At 36.4% G+C, this 12,429-nt stretch overlaps 1 protein-coding gene across 1 annotated transcript in view; it reads right to left on the reverse strand.

The window, feature by feature from the left end:
* Window positions 1-551: 551 nt before the first annotated feature.
* The window catches only part of LOC139818314 (uncharacterized), a 29,901-nt gene continuing 18,023 nt past the window's right edge, over window positions 552-12,429 (reverse strand). Inside the window, exons 2-3 of the mRNA XM_071786930.1 lie at window positions 9,018-9,021; window positions 552-849 (exon numbers count right to left, since the gene is read on the reverse strand). Coding sequence (XP_071643031.1) covers window positions 552-849; window positions 9,018-9,021 — 302 coding nt within the window. The remainder of the gene's footprint in view (window positions 850-9,017; window positions 9,022-12,429) is intronic.

Consider the following 12,429-nt stretch of genomic DNA (forward strand, 5'->3'; position numbering starts at 1 on the left):
GTCCATCGCTGGTCTCAAATTTTTTAAAGAGAATGGAATCATTTTTTTATCATTACCGCCGCATTGCTCGCACAAAATGCAACCGCTGGATCGCACCGTCTCACAGTGGGGCAGAATCCCAAAAAGCTGGCCAAAACCCAAATTCTTTATAAATCAATCTGTGTTATTCGGGGGTTTTTGGGGTCGCTGATTACGAATCCGGGGTCAAAATTACAAAATTCAAAATGGCGGCTGCAATATGGCCATATCATAAGTAAAAAAGATTTCAATGTGAAGAATAATTATTAGTTTTTGATAAAATTTGTTATACTAATATCCCTGCCTATATTTATTTTAAAGAAACTCTCTTTGAAAGAAAAAAAAGACAGTAGACGAGTTAAGCTATTGAAAAAGATTAAAATAATTAAATTTATTAATAGCACGCGTGAAGCGAGCGTACAATACCACTAAATATATAAAATAGTGAATATATAAAAATGACAGATAAATTAAAATAAAAAATGATCATCATTAGATGAAAAATCTTCATTTGTAGCATCCGTCGAATCTTCTCAAGTTGAAATAATTTCTTCTTTATCCGCAATTTTTCCATGTCTTACAGTTGGAGGTAATAATAATGTTATTGCATCTGACGACAGTGATCTAAGCTGTTTCAAAAGTAGTTGCCGACAACTCGATAGATATGGATCTGATAATACTAAAAATTTTGAAAAAATATTTTTCATAGTCTTTGTCCTTAAGTATTTGCGCGAAAAATCTTCACGAAATATTTTGAAGTATTTGTGACAAGACTCTTGGGCATCTTCAGACATTTGACCAATAGGCAACAATGAAGAAGCTATTATTTCAGTACTATTAATCCTAATTCTTTCTTAAAACCTTTTTGAATGTTTTCTTTTCTTGTCTGAACCGATTCTTTTTCATCATCTTGGCGAGTCTGCCATTTTTTATTTCTAATTTATAAGATAGATGTAAACAGCATTCAAAACAACGAATCCAAGCATGTAGTGATGATAAACCGAATTCCAAACTTTTTTCATTAATTGGCTTACTTAAAATTAAATATATTTTATTTTTCAAAAAATCATATAAAATGAATTAGTAAATAATAATGATTATTTAATGTACTAATCAGGGCGGCAGTGTGGTCTAGTGGTAGAGCGCCAGACTCGTAATCTGAGGAACCAGATTCGAGTCCACTAGAGCCATGAAGCATGGAATGTTTTTCCGATAGCTGCGCCCCTTCGTGCAAGATAGGCTCTTGTGCGGAGAAAACTGGGCTCCGTCTTTCGGAAAGAGACGTTAAGCCGTTGGTCCAAAGGGTTAAAGTGAGAGGAGAAGGATAGTATTGGTAGTAGATTGCGAACCCTGCGGGGATATGCGATAAATTATGAATTTTACAGAAATTTTTTTTTTAATGTACTAATTATTATAAGTTTGAATTATATTAATATAATAAAATTTGCATTTAATTTTTATACAACAAATTTAAAGCACTGTATATAAATACATATAACATATAAATTTACTCGAATAAAGTACAGGCTTACATCCCGCGCATGGAATTTAGGCATGAAATTTGAGTTTTAAAAAGAAATGTTTGCATGTAAATTCTAAATCACCTTACATATACATCATATACGTTCAAAAAAAGTTGAAACAATTATCCAAGTGGACGAAAAACCTATTTATACCTCTTTTAGTTACGCCAAAATAACATTTTCTGTTTTCTTTTTTACAAAAACCTGCATAAAAACTCGTTAGGTACTTAAAGGCAGCTGAATTTTGTTTTATTTTATAGATAATAGTTTCACCTTTCATGTCCAATATGTTAAATGACAGAATTTTGCAGAATTATTAAACTTTTTTTTTCAAAACTAAATTACTTTTTAGTTTTATAACGTAAAATTAACGTAAGTTTATTACCTTATTACTATTTTCTATAAAAATATTGAGTATTCTAATAAACACAATTATATTCTACTTACTTTCATGAGTTGATTCCATTTTGTTAAAGTTAAATCGGTAAACTCTACGAAATTTTATGACTCTTCAAACACGAGCTTGCTTTTTCTCCTGCGTGCGCGCTAGATGTTGCTCGAGCGAAGGTCCCTTTTGTATTGATTTTTAAAAGCACGTATAAGGGATCTGACCATAATACTAACGGATTTTGACCCTTGGGATATCTTTCTAGCCAACCCAACAGTTCAAATTCCCCAACAAGAAACTTTATTTTTGGGGTTTTGGCCAGCTTTTTGGGATTCTGCCCCACTGTGCGTCTTTGGCCCGTTAAAGAAAAGTGTACACGGACAATGTGATAACTGGATGTCGTCGCATCCTGGTAGAACAATGACGATCTACGATATCCCCGGAATCGTGGCTAAGTCACTGCCACTTGCCGTAACGTATCAAAATATTGTGTCCGGGTTTGAATGCACTGGAATTTCTCCATTCAACCCGGACATTTTCCAGGAATACGAATTTTTGCCAAGCAGTGTTACGGATAGGGAGATGCCTTCTACTTCCACTCATCCCGAAGAAATCAACCTCAACGCAACCGACCCGGACACAGCCGATCCGGACACAACAAATTCGGAGACAATCGAACCCGACACAGCCGATCAGAACGAATTCGATCCGTCGGCTTCTTCCATGTGTCATCCTGGTGATACACAAAACTTGAGCGCGATGCTTCAAAATATTCGAGCATTTCCTAAAGCCACTCCGAGGCAACAGACTCGTAAAGGACGAAAACGAAGAAAGAGGGCCATTTTTACTGACTCGCCTGAAATGATGGAATTGGCGGCTGAGCAGACGGAGTCCATGCGGAAAAAAAAGGAAAACCTGCTACGAGAAAGACGTCAAAATCTACACCTGCCACTGCGCCGAGAAAGAGAGGCCGGCCCAAAAAAAATGCCACACAAACAGAACCGCAGCCTTCGACGAGCAGTGGGCGTAAATCGAAATCAAGAAAGCAGCAGCGGTCGGATTCCGACGAAGACTTGGATAATACGTGCTGCGTGTGCTCAAAGAAGTTGACAATCAGAGCATCCTATGGAAAACAGTGCATTGCGTGCGAGCGTAGGGCACACAACACATGCGTGCGCTTGTCAAGATCTGTATTCACGTGCCTTAATTGTTTTATAGAATAGGTAAAACAATTATTCTTTAATAATGTTTTGCATAACAATTTCAAATAAATTTTTATATTTTTCTCTTCAAAAACAATTATTAAAATGCATCCTATCATTTTTTAGGATTAGATGTACGTATATGTATTAAAAATGTAGTGCGACGGTTTAGCCCCGGAAGGTAGACGGTTTAGCCCCAGCATTTTTGAGATTTCAATTTTTGCATTGTTGTCGTTTTTGCTCTATACCGGTTAAACAAAGCGATGTAGACAAAAATTTCCTATATAAATTTTGTAGTTAAAGGTTCACTCTTTACAGTGGTATACCACATTTAACCACAATTATTTATTTTGTTGTTAAAAATTGGCACCGAAAAAAACCGGACGGTCTAGCCCCGGTCTCCCCTACTAATTCAAAATGTTTTTTCTGTTTGCAATCTTACCATTGAGCCTACTGTGAGAACCAAAAAGAAATCCGAGGCAGACATGCTACATAATTTTTTGTGATATTTAAACGCACATCTGTTTTTCAATACTATTAGAATTGTTATTTAATATATAGTATGTCCATCTAATTATATATAAATCAAGAATATGGAAATATGTTACAAGTCTCATGCGTTTTTTACTTACCTTTCTTTAAGACACAATTGTTATGCAGTTATCATAAGATAGGTTGCACATTGGACATCTTTTGTGTATTGAATTATTACTGCAGCTCTCACATACACATACACATAAATGTCCACATGGTACGAATATATAATGCTTGTTCACTTAAGCATATGATACAGGTGCCTGCTGATCGTGGCTCTTTATTATTGTCAATAATATTTTGTACATTATCTATTATATATATTTTATGATATGTTTTTTTCAGGTGATGAAATACTTTCTTCCAAAAAATAGTAATCATCTTCTGGTATTCTATAAATTTCTTCATCATCTGTAAGGAAATATCAAAATATTTATTAAAAAATAAATAAAACGTGTTATTTTTATGCAAGTTATTGTAAGTAAATATTATTTATACTTTATGCAAATGAGTAGCATATATCAATTTTTAAATATTTTTGCAGAAAGAATCTCGAGAAAAGTATTATACATATATAATTACATACAAATATATATAATTATACATGTTCACATACAATTCATATGTTCATGTTATATACGAATCAAATTATTTTTTTCTATTATAATATTTAAGTTTACTTTACTTCAATTCATAATAAATTCCAAATAAGATATACAGTGCTAAAGAATATCTTTTAAATTAAATATGTTTTGGAAAGTTTTTTCTATTTTTATTATAATTTACTTCAACAGTCAAAATTATTATTTACTTTATTGAAAAAAATTACATAATTAAGTTATAACAAATATAATGCAAATAAAATACAATTTTACCTGAGAATTCAATGGATGGAAAAATATTTTCTTGTCTGGGTAAACTATTAGGAGAACGATGCCATCTTTTATTTTGAGTATATGTGGTTTCAGCTAACATGGAATAAATAAGAGAAAAGATAGTAATTTCACTTATTTAGAATTTAATTTATTGGGATTATACTGGAAGTGGTTGCCGGTGATTGGCCGCGCTGCCGACGGCAGCGCTAAATGTAAGAGCGCTAACGCGGCGGCCGGGCATTGGTTGTTTCCCCGGCGAGTGAGAGCAGTGGGGATATTCTGCCGAAGAAGAAGGCGGCAAGTCAGTCCTTGCAAGAACGGCATGTGCTTGCAAGTCCGTGTAAGATTCTTCGATAAAAGCCGGCCATTGTACCATCGAAAATACATTTGGTGCTAGAAAAAGCTGTACTTGTTTGTACCCGCACACACCGCGTTTTCCTCCTACGCGCTATCCTGACGGAACCAGCCTTACAGCTCAGAAGTGGTTCGAGCGCGAGTGCGTGGTACTTTAGAAGCGAATACCGCTCACGTACAGTTTCGTTACTAATCGGACTGCATCGGTCGCGGTGTTCCCGCGTTGACTGTTTTAGTGCATTCCGTGGTTTCTATGGCTTTCCACATGCTCCCCGAGCGATTAATGTGATTGACTATTTTGCTGATATCGCGTCAGTCATCGTTTTATTGCCATTCTGCGCCGATCGTTGTTTGACGACATTCGCGCGTTGGTCAGACGACTGGTTATCGCATGCTTGTCTCAACGATCGTATCAGGCAGTGCGTCGGGGTCTGTTTTGCCGTGATATTTCCAACGGCGTCATAAAGTCGGTTTTACGTGGCACGGGAATAACCGGCATATCGTATCGCCATATTGGTTTCGCGCGCGTTCGTGTCGTAGAGCAGCCAGTGTTGTCTCGACATATCGCGCATTGCGTTCGCCGTTTCACGGTGTCTTCACGTGCTCATCACGTGCTTATCACGTGGTCAACATTCGAACACTTTAAGATTGTGATCTCTCTTCGACGATGGCATCGAAAAGGAGTTTCACTGATCTTACGCTGGCTCAGCTCCAGGAAGAAGCTCGATCTTTGGGAGTTCACGATATTCCAGAAGATCGTTCAGAATGTATAAATGTCCTACTGGATCATACAGGAAAAGGCGACACATTAAGCAATATCCGTCTGAGGCATCTTCAAGAACTCGCAAGCGAGATGTCCCAGATATTCCCGTCGACTGAAGAAGCTTCACATAACGTTACAAAGAAACGTGAAAATTTAGCTGCCGAAAATAAATCTCTACAACAATTTTGTGTATTGATGGCGGAAGAGATGAGACTGCAACGCGAACAAATGATGCGGCAACAAGAATCGATACAGCGGTGGTTTGCATCACTTTCCGTTAACAACTCAGTCCACAAACTCGAACTCAACCGAGCGGATTTACTACTCAGCCTGTGGAACAAGCACGGCAAGTTATGGACAATCGTCAGGTTCCTGAAATTTCATGTGCATCGACAGGTCACTCTGTGAAATTTTTAATGTCGCAGATTCCTACTTTCTCCGGTTCTGACGATGACGACGTAGATCTGTGGATTGAAAAGATGGAAAGCGTCGCTGAGATTCACAACCTCTCACACGTCGTTATGTTATCGGCAGCTACGTCGAAGCTAACCACGACAGCTCGTCGCTGGTTTGACTTGAATACAGGAGACATAAATCGTTCCTGGTTCTGTTTTAAGGATGCTATCCTAGATCGTTTTCAGGAAAAAATACCTTTCAACGTGGTGATGCAGAAAGTTGAAGCCAGGAAATGGAACATCACCACAGAATCCTTTCAGGACTACGCCATGGACAAATTAACCCTAATGCGTACCCTAAAGCTCAAGGATTCCGATTCCATTTGTCTAATTAATTATTAATGGAATTAACAATGTCTCTTTAAGAGGTATTACACTTTCTCTACGAGAAAATTCGGTAAATCAATTCATCAGAGAAATGAAAAATATCGCTGGCTCATGCAGTGATCTTCGAAGATATCAAACCGTCAATAAACAAGAGAAGCCCAAGGACACTTCAAAGTTTGACAAAGCAAAAGACTCTGATAATTCTTCAGAGAAGAGTAGTCAACACGCGAAGAATTCTAAGACGGATCTACACTGTGTCTACTGCCACGGCAAGGACCACATTAGAGACAACTGCCCGAAATTAAAAAAGAAGGAGCAGACTCAAAAAACTGTCCAGTCGCCACAATCTGCCATTAGTTGCCACGGTGGAGGAATCCCCAGAAGAGCAGTCTCCTGTAATTGCGTGCGTTCAAAGCGATGTCGGTAAGAGAATTGTTACCGGTAATCCAGTTGTCGAAGTTGTAGAAATTAATAATGATCCTTGTACTTTATCTGCGTTAATCGATACAGGTAGCCCGATCGCTTTAATTAGCGAGTCGTCATTTAATAAAAATTTTGGTACATCGGTTTCTCTTAAGAAATCGAGTCTTTCATATAAGGCAGTGAATAATTCACCTGTCATGGTCTCTGGGTCTTTTTTCACAAATATAACTCTAAAAGCTTTTTCTACTCTAGTTGCTGATATCAAATTACATGTTTTGAAAAATAACATTTTGGCCAATATTATTATTGGCTGTGATTTCTTGTACAATCATGAAATATCCTTTTTACTTAAATCGGATAAAAATGAAAACAAAAGTAGAGTTGAGTTATTTTCAGAGACCGTTTCTGCTGATATAATTGAAGATTCTCCTAACAGTTTAGAAAATCATTTGTCAGAGGTAGAAATAGATTTCGATTCTTCTGTTAAAAAGGATTTAATAACTGCAATCTTAGAGGCAGAAAACTCTGAAGTAACACAAGTTAACGACGGTTATAAGGTTAAAATTGCCTTGAAAGACGAGTCAGTTTACTCTTACGCGCCTAGATGGTTTGCATGGTCTGAACGAGTTAAATTAAAAGAGATTACGGACGACCTTCTCGCTCGAGGTATTATTAAGCGTAGTTCGTCACCCTATTGCGCAAGGGCGGTACTAATTAAGAAAAAGAACGGATTAATTAGCAACGAGTACGCTAATGGGCGTCGAATCGTTAGGCCATCCATTTACTTCACGAATATATGCACCTAAATCTTCCCACATCCATTCACCAGGACTAACTGTAAAGAACCATGCCGCAGGTCCGTATTCTTGCGTCATAGCAATTAAATCACTTCTTGGTCTACGCCAGTATTGTTCCGTATTTCTTAAAATGGAAAATATCGAACTCCAGTCAGATTCCATATCACCTTTCTGCAATGCTTCTAAATATTCTTTAGCCGTATAACGTTCTCGTGAATCTGTTGTATACAATTTATGATAAATACCGCGACTTAATTGACGAATATTCGCATTATTTAACAAGAAAAATAAGAATTGTGGACTTAATCTAAATTGTGAATGTTTGGATGTCAAACAACATTTAATAAATTCATGGCTATGAAGTTTAACCTGTCTAGTTTCGCGTTGTCCATTAATACCAAAAGGAAATAAATCGGGAAAACACAATAAATTTAAAGATTTCTTACGATTGTCCAAGGGCAAATCTTGAACTTTTAACATTTGATATAAGGCAGTAGCATTTTGACATGATTTTTTTTCATACAAAGGATAAATAATGTATTGCTCGTAATAACTATCTTGACTTTCGTCAAAAATCTGGGTTAACATCGTTTCACACTGATTATTTGAAGTAGCGTTTACGTTATTATTTTTTGTTTCTTCCATTGGAACTTTTGAACTCAATTCTTGTTCGTCATTTGATAAAATAGCGTCTACGTTATTTTTTGTTTCTTCCATTGGAACTTTTGGACTCAATTCTTGTTCGTTATCCGAAACAGATTCACTATCATTTTCCGTCTCTTGTGCTTCAAATTCATTATTATCCAGTTTCTCTAAACATAATCCATCGTGAGTTTCTGAGAGTGTTATAATATTGTAAAAAGGATTGTTACGTTTGAGTCATGTTGTTCGAGAGCACGCGGTTGCGCGAGATTGCGCGAGGTAAGAGGACGACCATAAAAGCAAGGAGAGAGACAGCAAGTACAGAAAACAATAAAGTATATAATGTTTCCAAAAATCAGATATGTACAAGTTATTTACAGTCCTTTTCAGGTGAAGAGCCGTGAGCGCGCACAGACTTGAGCACGGCAAAAGCGGCGAGCGGTTAAGCGAATGCGAAAATGCGGATGGCGAAGCGAAAAGCGGTTTAAGCGGTATAAAGCGGTGTACTGGCGGTGATCTACGAACGAGAATCGATCCCGCGCCGAGGCGGCGGTTGTTTTATCACCTCCGAGGCGAAACTCCCTCCAGACAAATTTCTATGAATTTCGGGAAGGTGATTGGCCGTCGGAGCCCTACGTCATCACGCTGACGTCATTGTTTGCACGTGACGATCCGCCGGATCGTTACTTATTTGCGCTTGCTTTTGTTTATAGCATGGACCTTTCTATTGTGTAGCTTGACTTTGGTTGTTCACTCGGTCAGCTGCGGCAATGTTTTGCTGGCGATTAGCGAACTTTCTGGAATATGAGCGAAAGAAAGATCCATGCTATACTGACGAATTTAATATTGAAGAGGCGATTTGCAATGCGGTTAAGACGACACGGTGGAAATTGAATCTCGTCGACCGCCCTCCCGGCATGCATACGTGTTGCGCGAGCAATTTAGAATATCTTGCCTTATGCCTTGAATTGCTGAAATGACGCGATTTTCCGTACCGAATTGCACGATCTCGAACACATGTTAAAGCCTTGTGTACCTTTTTACGATCTACGTATTTTTCCCAAACAATTTTGGATTTTGTCGGAACACCTCTAACACGTACGTAGTACATTTCATGATTTTTATTAATTGGATCAGTATCGGAACATAATTTGTTCCATGTCTCTTGTAAAGGTAATGGTAAATAAAACGTTCTACCTTTTACTTTTTGTACCATATTTCTATGAGGCAGTTTTTTGTTAATAACAGTTCCCATTTTAACAACAGTTTAAAAAGCCTTAGTTCTTTGTGTAAAAATTTTTTCAAACGTGTTAAGAGATGATATTTCTTCGGGTGTATCACGTAAAAATCGATTATTTAAAACGCAATACGCAGGCATTAATCCGTTATGGAATTTTCCTGCACAATAACGACATATGTATTGTGGGGTAATGTTATGTTTTTTTAAATGCGCTATTAAATCTCTCCAAATTGGAATATCTAATTGCGTTTTAAGCTTATTAATTTCAGAGAACTCCTCTTATAACAAAGTCTCTCACATGATGCACAAACATATCGAGGTGTGTCCATGCAGCGTTTGGTAAAAGCCTTAAATGCGTTGCTATAGCGAGAAATGATATCGTCATCACTCAAAATAGTACAACTCTGCTGATGTTTGTACATATTTGCTTTTTCTTGTTCCAAAGTTATAATTTCATTTAATGTGTCTAAATCAACGGAAGTTAAAGCCTTCTGCAGATTTAACATTTTCCAATAGAAACTTGTTATTTGATAAATTAAACGTTTAATATGTCTCACCTTTGGAAAATGAGATGAATATATTTGAACACAAAGAAACATCGCTTTGCAAAGTTATTTGAATTTTTTATCGTACATGTATAAATCTTTTCTAACAATTGTGGTATTTTATTTAAAGTACATGTACTTATCGTTTAAAGGAATTTTTCATAACGATCGATTAAAAACGGATCATCAATTATACACAAGGTATTACATTCCCATGATTTTTTTTGCTTGTGCCTGCTGCAAAGGTAATACATTCATAATTTGACCTTTTACGTTCATTACCAAAGGTTGTGACGAAGTAATGTTATGATATGTGTCGATAAAATAATTTTCAGACGAAGCCGTATGTCGCGATATGCCACATAATGCACGTATTTTATCGTCAATTGTAGAGCATTCTTCGGCAAGAGTCAAACACGCTTCTGATTTATTTTTAAGTGAAGCTAATATTTTATAGACTAGACACCACAGACGCGCGCTTCGCGCGCGCTATTTAGCTTTAACATTATGCAATTACTTTTACACTATTAACTTCTTGATACACACAACTGTCAAAATATACGATGACAGCTGCAAATGAAGTAAGCGCAGCGAGAGAACCAATTGACATCGCGGAAAAGCGGCAACAAAAAACTTCGAGATATGCGAGTATCGACTTAACATGCCTTTTTTTAGAAAGGATCCTGCGGACAAAACTGTCTCGAATATGCATACACCAACGTACGATTCTTTCGGATTCTAATCGTCTTTCAATATGATTTCTAATATCAAGTTTCTTTTCAATATCTTCAATTGCCATAGGGCGAAATTTTATTATATAATTTTGTGACCAAAACTTTGCATATTTTCTAGTAATATTTTTAACAATATCGCGATTTTTTTTGCAGGTACGCATTTAGACTTCTTTCTCTCATAATATCGCTTATTATAAAGCCATTTACGATCAGAATATTTTCTTTGTCTATCTCGTTCTTGCTGAGAATGTAGAAGATAATATTTTCTTTTTCTATCTTGTTCTTGCTGAGAATGTATAAGATAATATTTTCTTTGTCTATCTTGTCCTTGACTCCGTTTTTTAGCACAATCATTTTCTGAATCTTGTTCCTCTCGACAACGTTTCTTAGCGCGATTAATTTTAGTATTATTAACACAATTGTTTTCTGAATTCTGATATCGACGCCGTTTTTTAGCACGATCATTTTCTGACGAGTCCTGTTCCTCTCGATAACGTTTCTCAGCGCAATTATTTCCAGTATTACTAATGTTTTCACAGGAATCTTTCTTATATAAATGTCTATTTATACGTAGAGCAGTCGCTTTAGCTTCTCTATCTCTTATTACTGCTAATAGAAGCACTGTCTGAGCATCACTTTGTGGATCTTGAGGAAAATGTTCAATTGTATTCGATTCGAAAATCTTCAACAAATGTGAACTCATTACTCTTTGATCATATCTAACTTCGTCAGGTTTAATATTAAACAATAATGAAATCGCAAAAGCTATAACAAAAACTCCGCAATCATTACAGTTTGGTTGATATTGTACAGTAGGAATTTCGACAGGATTATTCTCAAAGTCGTATGTTGGAAATAATTTTCTCAAGAATATTTTGTGATGTTCGTGCAATTCTTGTTTATTTTGTGAATCATATTTTTGTTGTATCGTAATAACTACATACCCAATGTGCATTTCTATCTATAAGATTTAGATCTGCACAATTGAACGGAGCTGACGCACTGTGCAATATTTGTATATGTTTTCTATCTTCTGGTATACGTTGAATAAATTGAGGCAATTGGATTTCCCATGTTCCGACAGGTTTATAATCTGAAAAACTTCGCAAAATGTATGGAAATGATCCATATGAGCGTCCATAATCCATTCGCCTCGAATTGTATCTTTTTCTTTAGACTTTAAAATTACTTTCTTTTTTAAATTCTGTTTGGATTGCTTTATAATAGCGCGATTGTTTAAATCCTGCTGCTCTGCACGAGATTTTGTAGCATAATTAGTTTCAGAATGTGTCTTTGCACTTTTAGCAATTGCTTCAGTTTCTGTCACTTTTATTATCGCTAATGGAAGTACTCTTTGAGAAATAGCACATTGTGAATCTTGAGCACGATTATTTGGTAAATTCTGTTTGCATCGTTGCTGCTTTGTAGCGCGATTTTCTAAATCCTGTTTTTCTGCCCGACATTCTTTAGCGCAATTACTTTTAAAATGTCTTTTCATACGTTGAGCAGTCGCTTTAGCTTTTCTATTTCTTATCACTGCTAATGGAAGTACCTTTTGAGAATTAGCACTTTGCAAATCCTGAGGAAAATGTTCAATAACATTATTTTC

This window comes from Temnothorax longispinosus, chromosome 8, assembly GCF_030848805.1.
Source record: "Temnothorax longispinosus isolate EJ_2023e chromosome 8, Tlon_JGU_v1, whole genome shotgun sequence".
Lineage (NCBI taxonomy): Eukaryota > Metazoa > Arthropoda > Insecta > Hymenoptera > Formicidae > Temnothorax > Temnothorax longispinosus.